A 23,970-nucleotide genomic window follows, 5' to 3' on the forward strand; every position below is an offset into this window, starting at 1 on the left:
GAAGGGGTCAAATCCCAGGGGAAGGGGATGAACTAAGCAGATTTTTTTTCTTTCCAGCAGTTATGGTTTCTGGGAATCAATATGCTGTCCGAGCTGGTAGCAGGTAACCTAGTGGCTGAGTGCTTGTAGTTATCTATTACTAACACACCGAATCAACTGCTGAGTGTCCTGCAACTAGGAGGTGGAAAAGTGACTCTGACTTACTGCAGCTGTTTCATTCTTTTTTCCCTACAGTTGTGTAAAACACTTCACTCGTCTTCACACTGAGAAAGTGTGCTAGCAGGTGGATAGTACTCCTACAAACTGAAACCTTTAGTCTTTTACTGTGTGCACAACGCAGCGAGCGCCCTCCCGAAGACCTGCTCCGACACTAAATTCTTCAATCTGGGCCAGCAAGCTCTGTTGGAGTTTTAAAACGAGACGCTTAGCAACGCTTTGTGGCACCCACTATGGGTTCTGATGGGATGTCCACGATGAATTATTGATGATGGGATATTAAAATCAGTCACCTTGACAGACGGATTACAGACAATCCTAAACCACACAACACCAAGTTAGAAAAAATCTCCAGCAGACACAAACTGCTCTGTATTCCTGAAGTGCAGGGCCAGGCATAGATGATCGTACATACTCATAATACCTAAATTAGCCTGGCTATCAGGAACCCTCCTCCCCTGACAACATCCTGTAGGCACAAGGACAGCCTGAACAGGATGTGACATGCATGATTCCAAATATTCCTGCAGGATCACTGTCAGCTCAGGCTGTGATAAGGGGGCGAGTGTATGATACCGACCCACACACCTCCATCGGTTCTACCGGATTTCACAGGCAGATTCCAGGGCTGTAGTGTGGAGCAGAGGTGAGGGTTCTGGACTCGTATCTGGAAGCTTGTCAACTGAAATCCCAGCTGAGACCCTGCTGTTATATCCTTCAGTAAGGGACCTCACCCAAACTGTTGCAGTAAAATGCCCAGCTGTGTAAAGGTTGGTTAAATTGAACTCTTTGGACAACAGAGTCAGCCAAATAAATCAGTAAGAGTTTCAAAAGGACAGAAATCTGAGGGTTGTTCTGGCCAGGGAAGATGATGAAGAGCCCATCACCTCTTCTCCAGGCAAACCATGCACAGTCTTCAGAGTATTAATTTGGCTGGGGTTCCTAATATTTTGACCCATGAGACTGTACCACAAGGCATGGAAAGGAGCGAACTGGACATCTCCGTAGGAGGCTGAAAATACCATCTTTCTAAATGTGCCGCCATGCTTTATTTCAGTACACTCGCACCACAGCTCAATCACTGCAGCTGTCACTCGCAGTTTCTCCTGGGATCCCCTTCCCCTCGCCCGGGGATCACATTCCTCCTCCTCCGCCAGCGTCCCAGCAGTAACACCTACCCCTCGGGGTCTGAACGGGAGAGATCATGCTCACTTTCTGTACAGCACAGCCACACCCCGGCCAGAGCCAGGGATTCCCAGGGATCAAACAGACGTTTCCCTTCGGGAGTACTCACCTATGTTTGGATGATTCAGACCTTTCATTATCCGTACCTCTCTAAAGAGCTAGAAACAGCAGAAAGGAAAAAGAAAAACACATTAGACACGGCATCTACTCAAGAGCTGCCTACTCCTGGGACAAGGCGTGACAATCCAGAGCCCTGGAAGCATGAAGTGCAAGACTGGACTACAACACGTAGCCCAGCAGTATGTGTTACAATATGCTTCTGAGAGGCTGCAAATCCAAGGAGATCCAAGCCAGAGTCCACCCTTGCAACCACGAGCAATGAGGCAGCGGTGAGAACGTCTTTAAATTATTTAAAAAACAAAATAAAAAATACATGAACACACAGGAGAGCAGCAGAGAGGCATCAGAAGCCCATGTCAGGTCTTGGAGAACTCACCTGTGACTCCAGCCCTGACTTGGTCAAGCCCCAGACTGAATTCTAACGCCATCTCTGCGGGGAAGGCACTTACCGGTGGGTACACACGCGGCACAAACGCCAAACACAAAACGTAACGTATCTTGGAAACGCCCAGCTTGCGTGTGCTCCCATCAAGGGGAACTTTCTTCACCGCCCCCCTTGGCGGAGGTGTGTTTGTCTGGTTTCATTTTGTTTCTGGAACATTGAGTTCACACAGTTTAAAACCTCCTGGGCCACACATGCAAGCAGAAACAAGATGTCTGCTTACGAGGTCCACGGGACAGGATTATGATGTGACGATGTTTCTTTATTAGCCCTATACAATTTCTTGCGTTAGGAATTCGTCTTTTTCGCTGACCCCAGCTTGCTCTCCATGAGACACACAGACAGGGAGAGAAGCTGGGGGTCAGAGCGCAGGGTCAGCCATTGTACAGCGCCCCTGGAGCAGCTGGGGTTAAGGGCCTTGCTCAGGGGCCCAACGGAGTAGGATTCCTCTGCCGGCCGCGGGATTTGAACCGGCAACCTTCCAGCCACAGGCGCGGATCCTGAGCCAGAGAGCCACCGCTCCGCCCTGTGGATTATGGAGCACCTGCCGCAAGAGGAAAAACAGCGCCACCGCAGTGCTGAAGGAGAGACGAGGAAGGAGGAAGAACTCAACTCCTAAAGGGAAACAGAGCGGCAGCTTGCCGTAACGGGCACCCCCTTGTACGCCACGGGAAAGCTCCTCCGCGCAGGAACCCAGTACGAACCCAGCCAGAGGCGGGAGGAGGGGACACTCTGGGGCGCGTCGGAAAGCCAACGGCCATCACAGGTCCACTCGTCCATAAAGACACGAGACCCACAGAGCTCTGTCCATGTGCGTGCGGGTCCTATTACAGCACATAGCCGCGGACCCAATCTCTCGCAAACACAGCACTATTTGTGTTAAGTTTTCATTACTGTAGAACAGTAAGTAAAAAAAAAACTGATGGACAGACCGCACCACAGAAACACGTGTGAGTGTCTCCTCTGTTTCTTTCCCAGGGGGCAACGCTCTCCTGATAGGATACTGTCGGCAGTCACAGGGCCTTGGAGAGAGCAGGGGAGTGTTTAAATTGCTCACTGTGGATTAAGTAACAGAACTGGAAGATGTTGGAGAAATTTCCAAACCTTGAAAAAAGTTTCTGATAATCATCAAAATTACTGAGGAGCTGAACAGACAATGAAATATTTTAAATATACAGCATACGGTATTATGTATTTATACTTGTCTATGTATGTCTCCCCAGACTCTTTCTAAATAACCTATATGTTTCCTGAGAGAATCAACACATTTCTACAGTAACCTATAGGTTATTTGCCAAAGGACATGTCTGTACAAGTAATTAGTACAAATATAAAAACACACAGAAGGAAACACACACACTTCCACACACTGGGTGCTCTGCAAGCCAGAGCTAAGAAATATAGGCAGCAGCCCCTGGAGACAGAAAGAAACAGAAAAGCATTGATTTTAACCCTGCAAAGCAAACAGAAGCAGCTGCTGGCCTGTTTTCAAAATGAGCTCCTTGATCTGCTGTTTTTCACAAAGTGAAGCAGCCAAAACAAGAAGCAAAATAAAGAGAAAACATTTGTGACGTATAAAATCCAAAGACTGTCATGTCACAATGAGGGATTTTTTCAAGGGACTTCAGGCAGGGAGACCAGCCTGGCCTGTTTGTCAGGGAGCTTTCTGGAATTTTGTTTTCTCCGGTGCCGGCCCCAGTCTTCCGGGTGCACTCACTGCTGTCCTGTCCCGAGCGCCACAGAGTATCTCTGGGACACAGGGAGCCCACTGCTAGCGTCACTGGCACTCCCTCTGTCGGAGGACAAGACTGAGCCTCCACTTGTTCCGGGAGGCAGACTGACCCAGAGCCGAACGAATGAGTCCAGAGCTCAGCCCTCTGCCCCAGCACCGAAACACAAACGATCTGCTTCCGTTGTGTAACCGCTGTGCACAGGATGACACAACACGAAGCAGCTTTTGTCTCACACGCAAGGCACTGCAAATAAAACTTAAAAAAAAACATCGTGCCTTCATATTTTTATGGAAGCAGGCGCTTTGTTTAAATTTTGACCTTGCTCAAATCAAAGAATTATGTTGGTCCTTTAGGGAAGTTAAGACATTTTGCCATCATTTAAAGAAAGAGCCAGCCCAAAGTTCTTATCTGATGACGCATGTTCTGCATGGCAGTATTTTCAGTATGTTACACACCTCACTGCAGGGCAAAAAAGAACTTTTGGTCATTAGGCAACCATTTCCTTTCTCTTCTGCTCATGAGTTATTTGTCTCGACCTGCATATAGAAAAGTAATATTAACACACTCAATCAAGGTCATTGAATTTTGTTCTGCTTCTTAAATAAAACAGGAGGACAATGCTGCACCAGCTTTTAAATACAGCACACCACACAAACATGTTCGTTTGTGTGTTAATGCACAGCCGCAGTACACACACGAGAGCCACGAGCACTGCATTCGCAACACACACCTTTGAAATCAACCTTTCACAGCACCCACACACAGACGCGGAATTGGAGAAGATTCTACATTCATACAGATGCGAGCTCTTCACCCAAAAATAGCATGCACTGTCACAGCACACCCTCTCTCACTCCGACCCTCTGAGACTGCCCTAATTGAATTGAGAAGGGGAAGCATCAGCTGTTCACCTGAGCACTAAAGATAATAATCACATAAGCCTACTCTTTCTCTCTCCCTCTCATAAATTGACTTCCTGGTTCATTCCCTGGGGCTTACCCACGTCACTGTTGCCATGGTGCTGCCGGTATTAAGAGACAAGGCTCTCTTCCCAAGGGCCAGGCTGTATCATGTGCCCCCTACTACCCCTCCTCACCCCCCACCTAGAGCCTGATGGGAAGTCCACCAATGGCAATATCCCAGGAGCCCCTGCACTGCTAGGTCAGCCAAAGCCACATATGTGCCGGCCCCTGCTCCCGTCCTTCTATTAGCAGGCTCCAGGGTTTTATGTGGTGACAACAGGAGCCCTTGGCCATTGTAATCCAGCTCCCCCCTCCCACCGAGTGGTGGTACGGTCCATCAGCAGACCCTCGTCACGTGATCTCTCCCACCTCATCACAAGGGGAAGATCTCATAACCCTGCCCGTACTGTAGCTAGCCACATCTGTCACTCTGTTCCCATTCATCCTTGTATTCTAGATTTTCTTTCTTTTAGATCCGGGCGTTGCATGTTGCATGATGCATTTTTAATTCAAAATATAGTAATACATCATTATATGCTTTGAAATGATCTATTATACATCAACACAACGTTACAGCTTTCCCACACCTTAAAAGGGCTTAGCATCCAAAGCACTGGGTTTTTTCTTTCGGTTTTTCAGAGTGGAACTAATCTTTGCTTGTTCTTTTGCAGCCAACACACGATGACGCAGCTCCTCACTTGAACATTACTACTCCTACTTTTAACACTGCTAATAATAATCAAAATTTAAACTTCAATGCAACTGTAAAAATAACCGGATTGGCTCTTCAGTGGCACAGGTCAGGTGCTGCAATACCGCTTAGATAATGAAAAGCTCCCTATCCCTTCCGTCTTGCATGCAGAACACAGGATTAGGTCTCATAAAGGCCCCCTGTGCTGCTGTTGCAGGGCAACGAGAGACTGTCCTCTGCCCCAGGCTACAGTGGTGAGCCAGGGCTTAGAGCAGACATATTACCACACTGCCTTCCCACCGGCTATGGTATAATTAGGGATGCCGCCAGCCGCCACACCACAGGAGCTCAAGGACAGAAAAGGGTCCCACAAGGCTGTCTCACATACACCCATCACAGTGGAAAGGCCCTGTTTCGAGGTCTGTCACTATGCTTACCATACCCAGAACTATTCAGAGACACAAAAGCGTGAGAGTGGCTCCAGACGAGAGGAGGCCGGTTGTCCCACGTGGCTCATGTTAGCTGACTGATCCGAGGATTCGGCCGTTTCCTGAAGTGAGCCAGGGTACCGGCTTCAGCAGCAGGGCTGGGCAGTTTGTTCCACAGTCCCACGACCCCTGCGTGTACATGCCTCCTGTATGGACTTCCCCGCTGTTCAGTGTGTTGTGAATAATCTTGCATGATTCTCATTTTCTTTGTTCCCTGCATGTCACAGTGGCAGAATACCGTGTCGCGAGGCGCAGTGCTCAGAAGGAGATGCTCTCCCCGATGCACGACCTCTCGCTAGCTGAAAGTGAAAGTGCGGTATTTTTACCTCACTTTATTAACCCTTTACAATCTCTTGCATTAGGAATCTGTCTTTCCACAGACCCCAGCTCGCTCTCCATGAGACACACAGGCAGGGAGAGAAGCTGGGGGTCAGAGCGCAGAGTCTGCCCTTGTACAGCACCCCTGGAGCAGCTTGGGGTGAAGGGCCTTGCTCAGGGGCCCAATGGAGTAGGATTCCTCTGCCGGATGCGGGATTTGCCACAGAGCCACCGCTTGAGCCACGATGGGGTACAAAGCGTGAGAAACCTGGGAGCGGGCGGGGCTGCTGGTGTCGGCCCTGGGCACAGTGCGTGTGAGGGTGTGCGCGCGGGGCGGGGCAGCTGGGGCACCGGGGCAGGGCTGACTCACAGTGCACAATGCCTGAGTCAGCCTGACCTAACAAGCACTGACACGCCTGGGAGGAGGCTACAAACCCACCGCCCTGCTCCACGCGCAGAGCTGTGTGGCGACGAGCACTAGAAATCTGCACGCCACCCGTAAGGGTATGAAGCCCAGCACGATACTGGCATATGTGGTGGAAAGCACAGAACTGACATTGAGGGATGTTGTGTCAAAACTGCACAATATTTTGTCAAAACTAAATTTCGAACAGGGTTCACAATTGTGATTGGCATGTTAAAAAAAGAGGAAAAACTTTTGAGACAGAACCAGTTCAAGGAACGCCACCAAAGAGACTCCTGGTCATAAAGGCTGAAATAACCTGAAATAGACAGGCTGAAGCAAGCACATCTCTTTAATCCCTGGCGAAGGAAAAGGGACACAAGTATCCAAACTATCAACAGAGTCAGCCCAGAAGACACCTTCCATACTAAAAGTAAAACAAGAAAGCAAACTCACAAGCAGAAAAGGGATGTACATTTAAGACTAAAAACAGAAGGTACAAAGGGATTTCTTTTGCACAAATAGTTGTGGGAGTCTGAAACAAGCTACTTGCTCATGCCCTTGAAACAAACTCCCTGAGGTTTTTCACAAAACCTCTGGATGAGATCCTGGGATTACCACAAAAATGAGCAAGATGGGTCTAATATCAACCTCTTGTTAATTCGATTTTTTTCTTGTTTTCTTATGCTGGTTGAAGACCATGATAACACAGACTTATCATAAAAGGCATAAATATAAAAATGATCACTATCAACACAGAGAAGGCTCTCATTTACAGCACATACGAGGAGATGAAACCATTGGTATAAAAGCACACTCTCAGTATATTGATATTCCGGCTTGTACCTTTCTTTCTAGTACATTCGAACAGACTGATGTCCAGTCAAACAGTAATAGGATACTGTCTCACAGACATCCATAATCTGAAACAGATCAATTGTTATCTAATGGCAGTACTATTTTCTCTTAGCAAAACAGAGGATGATTAGAATGTTAATTATGATCATCGTAATTAAAGGGCAAATAAATTTGCCACCCTCACAGGGATTTAAAATAACAGGCATCTGGAGGCTTTGCGGAGATCTGTGTGAATGCTCCATTTGATCTGCGCTGTTGTGCCAGATGGCCCCAGCTTGAGCTGCTAAAAGTTCAGGCCACAAGCGCCTGGACCTGGGGGAAGGGTTGGCATGGTCCTACCTCTCCCCCTCGCAGCACCCATCCCACCACGGGCTCGCTCACACACCAGCTGGCAGGGGTACCCTGCTATCTCCCTCCACATGTTTGGGGGGGGGGGGGGATCCCAAAATACCACCCCCACACACCCTCCCACCCTCAGACTGGCACTTATGGGCACTGGAGGAGGTCAGCATGTCTTTGTAGCAATGCAGAAGGCTGCAATGTGGACAATACCAAGTACAGGCTAACTGGAACATTACTCTGCACATTTTGTTGATTGCAACATCTTCAACACGTACATGTAGATGTTAAAAGTATGGGGTGGCTCTGTGGCTTAGGATCTGTGCCTGTGGATGGAAGGTTGCCGGTTTGTATCCTGCAGCCGGCAGAGGAATCCTACTCTGTTGGGCCCCTGAGCAAGGCCCTTCACCCCAGCTGCTCCAGGGGTGCAGTATACATGGCTGACCCTGCGCTCTGACCCCAAGTTTCTCCCCTGTCTGTGTGTCTCATGTAGAGCAAGCTGGGGTATGTGAAAAGATAAATTCCTAATACAAGAGATTGTATATGGCCAATAAAGTGATCTTATCATAACACAGGCAAGGCAAGAAATTGTCATCAGAGAGAGAAAACAAGTGTTCTTCCTTGACAGGTGCTTTTCTGCATTGCAGCCCAAGTTTGTCAGGTCTCAGAGGCTAAGCAGGGCTGGTCCTGGTCAATTCTGGGCTGGGAGACGTCTAAGGTCTCTAATCAGCTCACCAGGTTACTCTGTAAGTGATGTCGAGGGAGTAGCTGGCAGTGCCCTTCCCTCTGCACCAGAATTTACAAACTAAAACCAACAACCATTCGGCGCCCCTGGAGCACTTGGGGTTAAGGGCCTTGCTCAAGGGCCCAACCTAGTAGGATTCCTCTGCCGGCCATGGGATATGAACCAGCAACCTTCCAGCCACAGGCGCAGATCCTTAGCCACAGAGCCACTGTTTATTGCAGACCTGCAATATTGCTTTAGGAAATAATTGTATATAATAAACTGTTGTATAGTTTAACTACGCTTATACTTTTATATAGTTTATAGTTCATCACTGGGACTTTAATTACCGGCTGTCAATTGGAATGAGCTGGGAGATGGGTCGACAAGCACGCGAGTCTGCCCTACCTTGTTTTAATTAGGACACAAAGGGCAGAAGAGGAGATTTCCGATTCGCACTCCCGTATCTATACCATGCGAGGAACAGCGGGAGAATGGAAACGGGGGGGGTAGGGTGGGGATCAGGGACCCCCAGATCACGGTGGGTTGTGGCAGAAAGGGGACGCTACGGCTTTAAGAGCAGACGGTGCTTTGGGGCTGCCCAGGACTTCACGGGGGGGGGAGGGGAGAGAAGCTATACATCCTCCATTCAAGCCCCCCCCTCAATGACCCAGGCCAGCATTCCAGACAGGCAAACAAAAGAGACAGCTTAGGCAGTGGGGCGGGGGTCCTTGAGGGGCCTGTCTTGGTAAAGCACCCCTGTAAGAGCCTGACAAAAGCAGGCCAACGTGATAGGGCAGTGGATGCTCCAGTGTGGATGAGTGAGTGTGTGAGGGACAGAGGGCAGGGGGCGGGGGCGGGGGGGGGGCACTGTACACCAGGCAGAGTGCCTCTCACCACACAGGAGCAGAGAAAGAGGGGGTGTGCGCGCTGACAGGGAGTCGGCATTTTCCCACCGTGTCTTTCTAAGGAAGCAAAAAATAAATAAAAGATCCTGCTCTCCTTGAGGTTCAATTAACATCTCAGGCAAAGGAGGAGTCTGGGAAACGAGAGGGACACCCCGTAAGGGTGTGTGAGAGTCCGCGAGCGAGATCGGAGCAGGCACTGCGGAGAGAACCGGGCCACACAGGGAAATACCAGACCGGGCCTGCCGCAGGCTCGCAGAGGCCCGAGGGATCTTCCAGCCCGGCTCTGGACTGGACTCCTGCAGCTTTCAGGGTCAGATGACCACACACAGAGAGCAAGAGGGACCTGCTGTCTCCTGCGAGGGAATAGTGCAGAGCAGCCGTTGCCCCTCTGCCCCCATGTTCACCCCCAAGAGCCTGACTGCCTTGCAGAGAAGTGGTGGGACAGGCTGCAGATTAGGCTAATGCTTCTCTAACTGCTGTATGGAGGAGCTGCAGGGTACTCCAAGAAAGGCCTAGCTACACATGACTCAATCAGATGCACACTCTAACTCCATTGTCAAGAGAGATCTGACAAAACCAGATGTTTGCACATGCCTACCGCACCAACCGGAATGAATATGGAGAAGAAATATATTTACGATATTTCGTTTTCCTTTCTATTCACTTCATACGGTTCTTAGATTTCACTACATTTTTATTTCAGGTTAACCTACTGTGGGATCAGGCAGTCCCTGCAGAGATTAAGAACAGTCTGGAAACCCGTGGGTGCCAATAACATCCACAGCATGCGCTTTACAGTTCACTCCTGCAACCAGACTGAAGCCTGTGCGTCTCAAGCGGACATGCAGATGGTGGAATAAAATCATTCCTTTGTACAGGGGGACACATGTTTTGTCCCACAGAATCCAAAAGGACCCAATTAATCTACCAGTGAACTGCAGCACCCACGGGTGGCACACTGCAGCCATTCTGCACAGCTGAGTTCAGAATGCACTAGTTTGAACCTGTGCCTTATCAGTCAAAAACCTTTACGCCTTATGTCAGTGTTGCATGCATGCAAACCATTCTTCTGGATATTTTCACTCCATCTGTCCTGGCAAGATAATTTAAACTGCAAATACCAACCGACAGAAACCAAGGTTCTTCAGTCACATGTGTAGCATTCCAAAGGTTCCACCTACTCTCCCTGGTAAGGCATTGAACTCCATAGGAGACAGCGCAAGTGATATTGCCACAGCACTTAGAGATCAATAATTAACAAACTTTACATTTCTTGAAATACTTAGGATTTATCTACATCCAGCTGCAGAATTCATCACAGTTCTGTTTTATTCTAACTGCCTCTGAGATCAAAAATGAAATCTTACATTGTAGTTCCCAAACTTAACGGTTGGCAGTTACTGACAGCTAATTTTGAGTTATATTTTTGTGGGGTGAATCGCTATTTTGAAGAAGTCTGTTTTTTTTAGCCCTTTTGGATGCACTTTGGACTTAGTTATTACACCCTGAAATGAAATCAATACCAGGGGACTCACCTTTTGCAGGCTGGTAGGGTTCAGCTGAGTTTTGTCAATAATTTTTATTGCAACCTGAAACAAAGAAAAATAAATAATAGGTATGGAGATTCCTGCACTTTACTTAACAGCATTACGTACTGATGTAATATAAAACATTTCAGCTTTTATCTTAGTAAATTGCACGTATGGACTTGTTGGAGTTGTGGAGGTTGACTTGTAAGTTTCACCAGGAAAGGAGCTGATTTACTGGCAATGCATATACAGTGGGTCCACATTTATTCACACCCTTGAGTGAGCCTTCAGTATTTGTTGTGTGAGCAAATTAAGATGAGGAAGATTTTCGGTATTCCATACTGCAAAAACATCCATCCACACATTATCAGAGAGCAGTGCATTCTAGTAAGACTCATGGCAACCCAGAGCCTGTCCAAGAAGCCCAGGGTACAAGGTGGGATTTTATTCTGGGATGGACACCAGTCCACTGTAGGGCAAGCACAAAGGGACAACACAGAGACACCAGTTAACCTGGCCTGCTGGTCTTTAGAAGGTGGCAGCAAACTGGTGCATCTGGAGAAAAGCTATTCAAATGTCTAGAAAATACTTGTGTTCAAATACATGACATTCACACCCTGGCAATTTGTCAAAAATAAATGCCAGTGAAACAATTCTCTGAACGTTTTAGAAATCTAGCAGTTTCATAAAGCCGCAGAAAGACTATAGAGGCTTCTGGAATCCACACTGATTGTCATCGGGTTTTAATTGAGGCAGAACACAGAAGCACTGTCATGTGGAATGACAAAGTCAAAAGATCTAAAGGATTTAAATTATCAACCTCCACAACTCTAGTGATAGTTCTACAAAATCGTAAGACATCCCATTTTCAAATTTACTGTTCATCACCCAAAGGTTAAAGAAAGAAGAGGACCCCATCAGGAAGTGGACGTCTTTTGAAGGTTTTACCAAAATCCACAGTAAGAGAAGTGGTTTGGAGGGCTCCTTCACAACCAGAGACAACAATTAGGAATCTTCAAAATTATCTGGGATCATCAGGATACAACGTCTCCTGGTCAGCCAGATTTCCAAGATATGAATTTTTTTAAATAACTGACTCCTAGTTGGGTGAAACAGAAACTGTTTTTAGGATGTCTTATGAGGAGTATGTTCAGCGCAGAATGCTGAAGTTCATGTTGGAAAAGAATGCCTGCCCTTTGGTGAAGCACGGAGGCAGATCTGCTAGGCTGTGGGTCTGTTTTCATCCCCTGATCCTGGAGCCTTTGTTAGAATTCACAGAGGGAAGAATTTCATGACATTTAATCCAACTACTGACTCCTCCTGCAAAGATGCCGGAGTGTGGTTGCCAACAGGGACTTTCCAGCAGGATAAGAAAGCATAAAAAAAACTTTTCTGGATCAGGTGTCACAGTCTCCAGACCTCATCTTCCAACAGAATATTCCTAGGATGAACTGTCAAAAGAAGGGCTGACGTTCTGCATGGAGGAGGGCAGAAATCTTGACGAGGAGTGCCCGAGTCTGTTAAAAGGCTACAGGAAGCACCTGCTGTATGTTCTCTAAGGAGGATCCATGAAATATTGATTTCGGGTACACTGGTAATCTTGACCGCTGTATGTAGAGAAAACTGTGGCAGCAGCGACTCAGAACTAGATGTCTGTGGGTTCAAACCCCAGGTCGGGCACTGCTTTTGTATATTTGAGCAAGGAATGTAGCTCAGATAGCTCCTGTCACATGTTCAGCTGTGTAAAAATGGGAACACATATATGTCACTTTGGATGAAAACAACAGCCAAATAAATTCCTAATGATAACATATGTAATTTTTGTTTCTCAGATTTATTTTTTGCAGTATCTGGTACTGATATGCTTACAAAGTTTCATGTTTTCATTTACTGTACTTAGACAACAAATACTAAATGGATTTGTCGTTTTGCTAAAAACAACTTTCACGGTGAGCATTACTGCCTTCTGGGCATCTTCTCTAAGGTGTTCGTCTGCTGTGAATTTCCGCAGGTTTTCCTCTTACATGTGGAAGACATGATGGCTGGGTGAAACACTGTCTCCAAATCGTCTATGTGTGCGTCTCGTCTCTGGAGTAGCTTGTCCTTCCACCCTAAACATTTGGGGTAGGTTCTACATTGCCTCAAACATCACCAAGAATACTCAATACAATGGAAAAAATTACTTTCAGTTACATTGTATCAGTGGTATGAAGACATCTGTGGGCAACTAAACCCACAGTAGACACCTGCACACAGAAGCGATGACCTCATCCCGGCTTTCTAACTGCTGTGTATGGGACTATTTGTACCATGTCTCCAATTTCATTTGCTTGGAGAACATCTTTTATGCAGCAAACCAGGTTTGGGAACGCTGAATGGCAGTTGCAAGAATGGTAAAAGACAAAAATAAAAACTGATGATTCTGGAGTTATTTGAGAATTGGGGAAGCAGGCTTGCTCTAGAACCTGTGGCCATTGAACCCGACCCTGTGGTCTTAGCTCAGCAATCAGAATGGGGTGCAGATGCAAAGACTAATCTAGAGTAAGACAGTTATTTTAAAGACCTCAAAAAAAAACTATGGCTCTGCCTAAATTATTTCCTGTCCGGTCTAGTGAAGGGGGTAAACCAGTACATGATCATTCATTCCCACAGTCTACACCAGCTCATAGCTCAGCAGTATCACATGGCTTGAGAGCGGTGCTGGTGCTGCCTGGTTACTGGACTTGAGCTCCATCATGGACACTGGGCACCTTGTTACCTTCCCTGCCCAGCAGAAGAGTGAACCTGGCGCTTCTCTGCCCTGTAATCTGATTGGGTATGGGACGGCACTCTTTTACAAAACCCAGATCCTCTTCGCAATGAATAAGCAGGCTGTCCTTGACTCACTGTGAAGTACGGTGGGGTTTAAAGAGCACACATCGGAGGTGCTCATCCTCCCGCGTCAAGTTCTTACCTCCCTCCCCGTCAGGATGTGTCGCGCCAGCTTGACCTTGGCGAAGTTACCCTTCCCGATGGTTTTGAGCAGGCGGTAGTTGCCGATGTGCGGTTGCTCGTCGGAGCATGAGGCGATGGAATTCCGACACCGGGCGCCCAGGGAGCGGCTCGACCAGCCGGAGCCCTTCTCCGAGCGGCTGCCTGTGAGCGAGGCATGCTGGGAAAAGAGCAAGAGGGGGAGAGGCGGAGAGGCCTCCGTGAGCGACAGACGAGCTCAATCGCTGCCTGCACTGCCTCACGCCCCAGCCCTGACGAACACCATTCCAGGGCTCATCAGGTCTTTCCGAGACCGTTTCGACACGGGAAGAAAAAAAAACTATAACGCCTATGAGAGAGACAGGACAGCTTTTGAGAAGTTTAATTTTTCCACTCCATTCCATTCCAAAAAAAATGGAGGAGAAAAAAGATGACCTGAAGCAATAACCTTTCAGAATAATCCTGTGTTTCACCTGAAAGAGCTTCATTTTCTAAGAAAATCAAACTGGATTGCAGTTCACTGGCAGTGCTTTCCAGCAAAAGGTTAGTTTATTCTGTAACATCTGCATCTTCTTTGCATCTCCTTTTCTCCCTCTCATCAGCCAGTTTTTGATGAGTCTCTCGCTGCAGTTTCTCATCCGATCGCTATTTTATTATTTTTATTTCTAAGACAGAATCCTGCTGTGAACCAGCCTGTGGCTGTGTTGGGCCAGTGGGTTGCCACATGTCATTTATTGCACGCACAGTAAGATTATAGCCCTCTCCTCCAGAAGAAATAAATAAATGAAGAATATATACCACCACAGCTTCTACTGACCTGAACTGAACAACCAAGAAGATCCTCTTTAAAATGCAGCAGAAAGCTGTTCTTTTGTCAAACGACGTTTTATTTTAAATTACAGAGTTTCTGCTTCAACCGAATGCTGTTTGCGTAACAACTATAAACCAGGATTTCCAAATGGTGCCACAATAAAATGAATCCAAACCAAGCAAAAAAATTCCAGCTGTTCCTCAACATTTGGCCGTCTGTAATTTCATTATCAGCTTCTGTTTTGCAATGGAAATGCACTGGGTCACTACTGCACCAGAGACCACTGTGCTCGAGACTCCTCCATCAGCCTTTTTTTCCACCAATTCATAGTTTCTGTGAGAATGTGGCCTTGGGATTTGTTTCTAGAATACCTGTGGCACACACTATTCAGGTGTCTGTATATGCACTTTGCAAGGCAGCAACATCAATGCCTTGTGTCTGCAAACTATGGAGGTTAATAGTTCCTTTTATAATACCATGCACTTCCAAAACATGCAGTCATTCTTCCAAAGGGTATCTGCAGTTCAAGGGAAGCATGTGATAAACACAATTCTCCTTTGGGGGGGGAAGGAACTGCACAAGGCCACTTACACAACTGTGAAAAATCTACCCCAGCCACAACCCCTGGACACCCTCAGCACACTGTCAAAGGAAACCGGACTCCCACTGCATAAAAGAATGAGCCACTTCAGATTCTTCTATTGCACTAAATCTGTTGGGCCTGGTACCTTGTTTTCAGGGAATCTGACTGCACTGTTGTGCAAACCTATAATAATACTAAGCAGGATATTTTGGCTCTTGCACTTCCTTCGTCATTTGTAGGACAAACCTGCAGTTTCTTTAGCCCCGAAGGGGAAAAAACTTGCTGCACAACTTTGTCTCGTTTGTCTTGCCCGCATTCACCTGAGAAACAGAAATTCTATTTATGGATAAAAATCAAATCTCTGTGAGGGTGAAATAAAGGAGTGGAGCTGGCCTAGAAGCATCCCAGCTGACAAAGAAACAAAAAGTAGATAAATGACAACTGATGGAGACAATCAAGGGGCGAGATGTTGCACTGCACAGAAGAGACGAGCCTCCTTCTACTTAACCGTCCTGACAAAACGCAGCCGATCGAATCGGGAGCTGAAGACAGGAGGGTGAGTGTTAACGTGCCATCCCCTGTCCCATTTCAATTTGCGTCTCGGGAGGCGGCTCAAATGACACTCCAGACCGGGAGTGAAAACTGACCCAAAATCAAACATTTTGCCACGTTTGGATTTAAATCGAGGCGCCTTTCTTGGTTTTATTTTAAAACGTTATTTGTAGTCCAGGGACATCCCCTTTTTATGTTTCAGGGATTTTTCGGGGACATTTCAACCGAGCACGCAAACAGAGGGAGACTGAAGTGCTGCAGGCGGGCAGGTTGTGTGCAGTGTTCTGCTTTTCATTCTGGCTTTCTCAGCAATCTTGCTCAGCTCCCCCCCTCCTCATCCCTCCCGTCTCATCCAGCCACTCCTCTCCTTATTTCTGCTCTGCACCCAAATCCCCACCCTGTCATCCAGCCCCCCTTGTTCCCGTCTCTCTGTGCCCATTTCACACAAAACTCTCTTGAAAAATACCCCAGCAGAAAAAAAGCACTCCTCCCCCACCCCCCAAAAAAAGAATTCTGGTTCTCTCCCTCTCTCCAGCTGGTGTCTTCCTCTTTCTAACCCAGGCTTTTCCTGTCTGTCTCTCCCCCCTCCCGTCTCCCTCGGGGAGAGCCTATCGATTCCCCGGCTCTCGCGGTCTGGTCACCGCTGCCCATGCCTGCAGGGATGGAGCTTGTCCAGTTGGCTGACCCTGCAGGCATGTGAGTGGGGGAAGGGCATTTGGTGCACCCCCCCCCCTCCAAAAAATCTGACCAATCCCCCCCAAAAGTGCGGACAACCCAGAGAGCTGCGGCCAACTGCGAGAAGAGCAGAGACATCAGATCTGCGGTACCTGTCCGCTGTGGCTCAGGCACAGTAGTGATGACACACGGGGGGATTCCACCGAAAGGACTGCTTCCAAGAGAGTCCTCCCTCTGCAGTGCTGGCCAGGGTCTCCTGGTCCCGCGAGTGCGGGTCCTACTGCGCGAGGCGCTGCCGGGTCCGAGACGCCCCCGCCAGGCGGAGCTCGCCCCAGAGGTTTCTATTTTACGTTCTGGGTTTTTTTTTTTTGTGGTTAAGAGACCTTCGCAGCCAAGGTTCCCCGCAAACCGCCGAGCAGGAAGGCATCTTGGCAGGAGAGCTCTCCTGGGCTTCGCTGGAGCCGCTCCGCGGTGCAGACGAGCCCCCGGCCTTTCGCAGCAAAGACCCGCGCAGGACCCCTGGGACAGGCCTGCTGACCGGGGACAGACAGAGGACGTGGTCCACGGCGCAACCAGTTGTCAGGTGCACCGCAGTGTGGATTACTGCACCACTGAGAACACGAGAAAAAGCCACAGTTCTCAACCCCTACAAAATCGTACCACAGCTCCCGACAAAAAGCGAAATGCCAAATGCTCTGTAGCACTAGCTGACGGTGACCCAACCTTGACTGGAACCTGCACTCTCCAGACTACAAATAAAAAAACATACCAGAAATGGGCAGGATAATGTGCTGGCCTGCACAGCAACGACGATCTCATAGCGAGAGGCTCGTTCAGCACCAGGTGCTGAGTCTCCTCTCCGGGTACCTCACCTCTCCCCACGCCCCTCCCCGTCGCACAATCAACCACAAGAAGCCCTCTACATTCTCAGGGTTGTTCACCGTCGTTAATCTGGTACCATTCAAAGTAGGAATCAGACATCGAACATTGCGCCCTCAGCGTTTCTGTGCTGAAGGTGCCAAACAGCAGGGTGAACCGACAGTGACAGTAAAGGATCTACAACAACAGTACCACAGCAGTGTATGCAGTAGACCTGGTGGTGAGGTGAGTCAGAACAGGACACACACGCAACACCATGTGGGAATATTTATGACTGGGTTTTAAGCCAGAAACATTTTCATACGAAGCGAGGTAGAAGGAATTAAAAACATCACAACAGAATGGGGCTGCACCTTCACGCGCAAAAAAACCAGCCTGAGGCCAGGACACCTTCTTCACTACAGGACACTGTCTTGTAGGTCCTGTTTGAAAGCACCTCTCAATGGCTTAATTGGACCCTTAATTTCAATAATAAGTATGATTTACTAATTGTAACTTTTCATGTGCCTTCAGCAATGAGGGTGTCTGAAATTTTCAGTCAGCTACAGAAGTGCCTGTGAGTTGAGTAGAAACTGAAATGGTTACATTTAATTAAAAGACAATTCCAAATTATGGTTTAATCACAAGCTCTGCTGGGACCAGAAGCAGCTGGTGCTCGGGTGGGATGGAGCAGGACAGAGGTACCCTGGCTTTGGCTCTCTGGGCACAGAAAAATCCCACTTAAAGCTGTATTTTTCAAATTAAATCACGTTGAAAAGAAATGGAGCTTCCAAGAGCCGACCTGCAGAGTGCACTGCGTCTTGGTGATCCGATATCTCCAGGTTGAATTTAAACAGTGAGACTCCTCTGGCTTTGCCATTGTGCTGCAAGCTGTAGAGAAAGTGCACACTGGCATCTGGTGAGACTGCACCCTTATAAAAAAAAAACAATCTGGAGATCTTTTTTTAGTAAAAAGCCTCTTACTTCTGGTAAACAGGAATACAAAACACAGTGACCACAGATTACGAGATAAATAACCAACACCTCAATGCGTTTATTCTACAGTTGTAAACCAAATAGCTCACAACCTTCTCCTGCCTTATACACTCCTTCCACATACTAAACACAGGAAAGATGACAAACTAGAGGCAGCCATTCAGCCTGTCCAGCTTGTTGCACTGCTACACTCTAAGTGATCCACGGTTCTCCTGAAAGAAGCCCGGGTACCGGCTACACGGCCGGAGTGTGGGTCCCCAGCTGGCAGCCAGTGCACAAGTACAGCGAGGGGCTCCGGGCGGAGCTGGACTGGTTCGGAAAGCCTGGTAGATTCCCAGGGGCTGGCCGGTTCTCTGCAAGCAGCGAACAGAGCGAGAAAACGCCGTCTACGCAAAGCAGAACGGAACCACAAAACAGGAAGTGGGAAAAGGAACGAAATGGCTGACCATCTAACCCACAAGACACAAAAGGCACTGTGGAAAGCAGTCTGGGCCGACACACATCAAAGAGAGGGTCCATCTACAGGGATTTCCCTGTATCCACCCCCACCAGCAGTGCGGTGTTACCGTCACAGGCACACGTCAGGGGCAGTGTTCCGCTGAGCCATGATGTGTTCAGGGTGTCTGGCCCTGCCACAGTGGCCTTGCTGGGCTCCTGGGAGAGAGAGAGAGAGCACCAGGCCCTGTGGTCACGGACACTTTTTAAAAGACCAGACTCAAATGGTGCTATAAAAAGGAAGGCAGCTTGCCCACACGAGAAGCTCGTCTCTAAAGAGAAAAGAGAGAGAAGTGTCTCTAAAAAAAATGCTCTCGGAAACACCCACTGTATACCGTACACATTCATAGGAAGAGATACTGAGGGCTAATTTTAAAAACCACCCAGGCGTCTGAGCTGGTAGTAGTGGCTGACATAGAGGCCCTGTTCAGAAAGGAAAAAAGGAAACTAAGGCTATATGGACAGGAGCTGCTGCATACATGCCAAAAAATAGAAAAAGAGTAGAATGATTGAGTGTGTTGATGCATGCGGGTTTACTCCCAGCTCACATGAGTCCTGCAGCCTGGCTTGGCTGTCCCTGACAGCAGCCAAAACAATGGGTCTTCCTTCCCCTCGGCTTCCTGCGAGAGGGGCAGGGCAGGAGGGGTCATGGCCGCCAGACCCCCGTGTCTCTTCAGCGGCCGAAGGGGAAGGAGGAGACGGGGCTGAGCGGAGGGGTGGGGCCGGGCAGATTTCACAACCCACCAGTGCTGCAACTTCCTCCCCAGCCGAGTCGGCACGCTGAGGGAGTTTCTGTAACGGTTTCGCGCACGGGGACTGCGGGGATGGGCAGGAACACCATGACATCCCTCATTCCTCGAGGTCAACACAAAACCTCACCCTGAAGCAGAACAGGGAGCGAGTTCATCCCTTAAATGAAGAAAAAAGAGCCAGAGATAATATCTAAGCGACAGCCGCCGAAGATGGGGCTTGCTTCTTATCAACTGGGGGAGGGGGGCTTGGAGAAAACAGCCTGCATCCCCTACAGAGCTCTTAGCCCAGCTGCTGTGCGATGGCAGTCTGCACCTCCTCACACAGAGCCCTGTGGTTATGGAGAACAAGCTGAAGATGCTGACTCACGGGGAGTCCGCATACTGTAGAGCAGACACGATGGGGTCCAGGGATCCTATCCTCTGACGACCGTAGAGGCGAGACGGGCTGAACACTGAAGGTCTGCAATCAGGAGTCCCACTGTAAAACAGCTTTGTCTACTCCAGATTTTAATTCCTGCAGGGCTCTTCCACAGACTGTACCGGTGAAGCACAAGAGCATTACTTCCTATTTCTTTCTCTTTACGTTCCTGCCTGTGCCAATTAACTCTTTGATATTACGCCTGACATGGCCAGCTTTCTGGCTGGAGCCGCAGTGTGAAAACCAGACGGGAGATCAACCTGCTTAGCAACAGGGAATCTCATGTGCTCGTAAACGGATGCAACCTTTGAGACAAAACAAAAATCCCCTAAAACCAGCCGTTAATGTGGTTATCTGACTGTTGTTCATCTGGAGTCGGCCTTACTCCAGATTCGTGTGGCGTATTGGTGTCACTTTGCCACTTTCTGGTCCTTCACAGACTACAACTGAATTTTTTTAATTGCGATTACAAGGGGTTTCTTGTCCAGAGTGTACAGTCAGCATGGCTTTCTGAGCCGAAGGAAAACAGCAGCCACAGCCCGAGCAGCGTGGCCGGCAAGATCCTGAAACGCACTCGCCGTGGGCCAAACCTCACCTGCACTCGACAGGCACTGCTTTTATTCTGCGAGACGAAGTTAACCAAGGATCTCCCACCGTCAGCACAGTGCTGGAAGACCCTACCAGGGTCATCTGCTGATTATTCAGGAGAAAAAAAAAGAGGAACAGCTGCAGACAGCAGCACATTCTTAGGAAACACTGTCAACGTTAAGGACATAGACAGTTTACAGACACCAGGAAGCCATGGTTTGGTTTGGCATTAGCCTCAAAAGACACGAATGTTCAATGACACGGCTGACAGCTTGTTCCATACTCCCACAACCCTTTGTCCCTCTGCTTCTCAGTCTCGAATGCACTTCCCTGCAGAGTCCACCTGTGTCCTGGAGGTCAGACTTCCCTGTTGATTCCAGCAATCGCCTTTGAAGTCCAAAACTCTCAATAGAAAGGGAACAACAGTTTTCCTTACACCTCACCCAAGCACCTAACTCCCGAGAGCTGATCACACAGCTCCAGCTCCACCGTCCACTGCAACCAACAGCACCTGGAAACTGGACTTCAATCCCACTCTGGTTTCTTGGAACACAATGAATCCCTACTCACTCCTTTATAACACGTCCACTTCTGCGTCGAGTTCTGCACAAAGAGCGAAAAGCCCCTTGTGCATAAAGAATCAGTAAAACAAGGACACAGGTAGCAGAGAGGCCCTTTCGCTGTTCTCTGATCGCACAGGTCCAGGGTGTCCAACATCTGGCATGCAAGTGAGGGCCTTCTGGTTCCATCTGAAAACCAAGTACGCTGGGCTCATCACCACGTGGGGAGCTGTACGTGTCGGAGAAGGGGCCTTTCCTAACCCACGCCTTTACCCTGATCCGAATGAAAGATGCTTCTAGTTTCACGTACCCCGTTTCAGTAAGACTGGAGCCCCAGGGAGGTTGCCCACCGTGCTGGCACCCCTGTGAAAGCATGCTGGCTTATTTCCCCAGGCCACACCCAGACAGCATCCCTCCACACGAGACACTGGCGCACGGTGCCGCCTCACGGCTGTGCCTCACAGAGTACAAGATGGAGCCACACAAGGAATGCGGGGGGAACATTATGAAATTAAAGCCCTGATTAAAAAAAACAGCGAGACAGACGGAGACATTACTTCTCATCAACACACACATTTCACAGAGCAGCTCAGCAGAAAGAGATGAGCTCCGATGCAGCGAGAGCAAAAAGGGAAAACTGAATAGATAAGGCGGGTTTTCTACCGAGGGCTTGGTACAGTCGTTTTCCGACTTTCCTCTCTGAATTTCTTGAGCAAAATAAACCCCTCGCTAAAAAGAAATAAACTTGAATTAAAATCTCCACCTTGACACTTCTGAGAGATGGGCGTTTCCATGGTTACCATCATGTGTGTTGCGTCATTTGTTCCGTCGTCGACACGGTAACACAGTTTTCACGAGTGCCTCCTGGCATGTTTTGATCACTCTGAGCACTCAGAGCATCACGCTGGCACGATACATAAAATAAAATGAGCAGAAACGCAAGGCATCTTTCTCTCAGGGGCTGTCCTGTTCGTTCGTCATCACAAACCCAGTGCTTCTACACGTGGTCAGCTGACTTTTTCGTTTCCTTCTTCTTGTGGCGGGATTGCACACACAGGCCCGAGCTCAACAAGACGAGCAAGCTTGACGCAGAACTAACGCGGCCATGGCAAAACACAAGCCAAGAAACAGGAGAACATCAACCCGCACCTGCAGCAGTTACAGACGTACACAGACCGCTTGTAGAAACTCGGCGCAGGCGGTGCCTGCAACACAGTAATTGTGCCAACAGAGGGCAGTCGCTTAACTTCACAGCAAGCAAACAATGAGCAAGGGGACCCCTCCCAAAAGAGAAAAACTACCAACGGGGATCCTCTCCCTCCCGAAACCATGTGCCGGTCACTGGATGCTCCACCCCAAGTTACAAAGACAGCCAGTAGCTCCTTAGGTAAAAGCTCCTAGGGCACTGATATGACACAGACGTCTGTATTCCAGCGTCTTGGTGTGCTGAATCTTGGAAGGTCTTTATCCACGTAATGCACCATCTTAAAACAGCAAGGCTCCTTGTGAAGTCCTACAGGTTTTTTTCACCAAGCTAGCTTTGTACAAAGCCATTTTTACAAAACTAGATATTTATGAGAAGGGCAGCTCAGAGGAGTATTAAAACTCAAGGAATCCATGACCCTATCAAAACCTCTCCCTGACAAACAGGCCCCGTTTTGGATCTGTTTTTCTGAGCACAGCACTCACTCTGACCCTCCTAAAAAACACTTTGGCTTCTCGTGAACGGTTGGGTACAGCCTCATGTGAAAGGCAGGGATTTTGAGCACTTTGGTTCGAGTCCTGAGATCTGTGGCTCCCCAGAGTGCTGAAAACTTGCTATGTGGATGTAAGGTGTTTAGCGCCAGCCTCACCAAGTCCAGCTATACTGTAGGTGCTTTTCAGTCTGTAGGGATTCTCCATGCTTTTCCCGTGATCAAAGGGATTTTTGCTGGGTGCTGTGCTGCCTCCCATGTCTCGGAGAGGGACCTGCAAGTCAGCTTTGCCACCTGCCCTCTTACAGGATTCGTTCCTAGCTTCCCAGGAGGAGGGACTTTGGGGATACCCAGGTCACCCTATCCAGACTGTGGAGACTCTGGGGCCTCAGTGCCCGAAGCTCGGATTCAAGTGTGGGTAGCTAAGAGTCTGCCCCATGTTTCCTCTGAAATACACGCTCATTGTATACCGTATTCCTCTTTGTTCTACAATGGCGCTCACCGTGAGAAGGCATGCTATAAGACCAGTACAGACTGATCTCACTGCAGCTCTTTCCAGTGGTTTTCACTGCTGTGCTAATCGGGCCAGGAGCCTTCGGGGCACTCTCAGGTGCAGCCCGACGTGAGAAAGGTGTCCCTGCACAAAAACAGCACGCTGAGTGGTCAATTCACTCGGCGGTCCCATCAGGGCTCCCCAGAAAACTGATGTGCGTTCCGGGCCAAAGAGAAAGCTTATGTTCCCTGAACCTTAGCTGCAAATGAAATCATTTCCAGCAGGATTGGCCCTGGTTGATCATCCACATGGCTGCTCTCTCCTCGCCTCTCTCTCTGGCTGAATAAAGCCTCTTGTGTAAGCAAGGATATTTATTCTGCTGCAATCAGCTGGCCTAGATTTTTTTTTTTGCATCCATGCTTTCTGTTTCTGTCGCAGATCGTTTGGTTTGAGAGCAGTGATTACAGCACAGCAGCGCGCTAGGCTGTTACAGAACGGCTCCATGTCGTACAGCACCAGCCAGTTTACAGGACCATGTTCGGCACAGCCGGCCGAGAATGAAAGATTTTGGCTTGCGCGGGGCAGGCTGGAAGAGCTGTAAGCCACACT

General features: G+C 48.6%; 1 protein-coding gene across 4 annotated transcripts in view; it reads right to left on the reverse strand.

Moving 5' to 3' along the window:
- Positions 1-23,970, reverse strand: part of LOC102685379 (MAP/microtubule affinity-regulating kinase 4-like) — a 46,210-nt gene that overhangs the window by 19,564 nt on the left and 2,676 nt on the right. For all 4 annotated transcript variants that reach the window (XM_006627603.3, XM_015340964.2, XM_015340965.2 and 1 more), the window contains exons 2-4: positions 13,870-14,067; positions 10,923-10,976; positions 1,511-1,559 (exon numbers count right to left, since the gene is read on the reverse strand). In XM_006627603.3, the coding sequence (XP_006627666.1) occupies positions 1,511-1,559; positions 10,923-10,976; positions 13,870-14,067 (301 nt within the window). The remainder of the gene's footprint in view (positions 1-1,510; positions 1,560-10,922; positions 10,977-13,869; positions 14,068-23,970) is intronic.

The sequence above is a fragment of the Lepisosteus oculatus genome, chromosome 3, assembly GCF_040954835.1.
Source record: "Lepisosteus oculatus isolate fLepOcu1 chromosome 3, fLepOcu1.hap2, whole genome shotgun sequence".
In the NCBI taxonomy this organism is placed as follows: domain Eukaryota; kingdom Metazoa; phylum Chordata; class Actinopteri; order Semionotiformes; family Lepisosteidae; genus Lepisosteus; species Lepisosteus oculatus.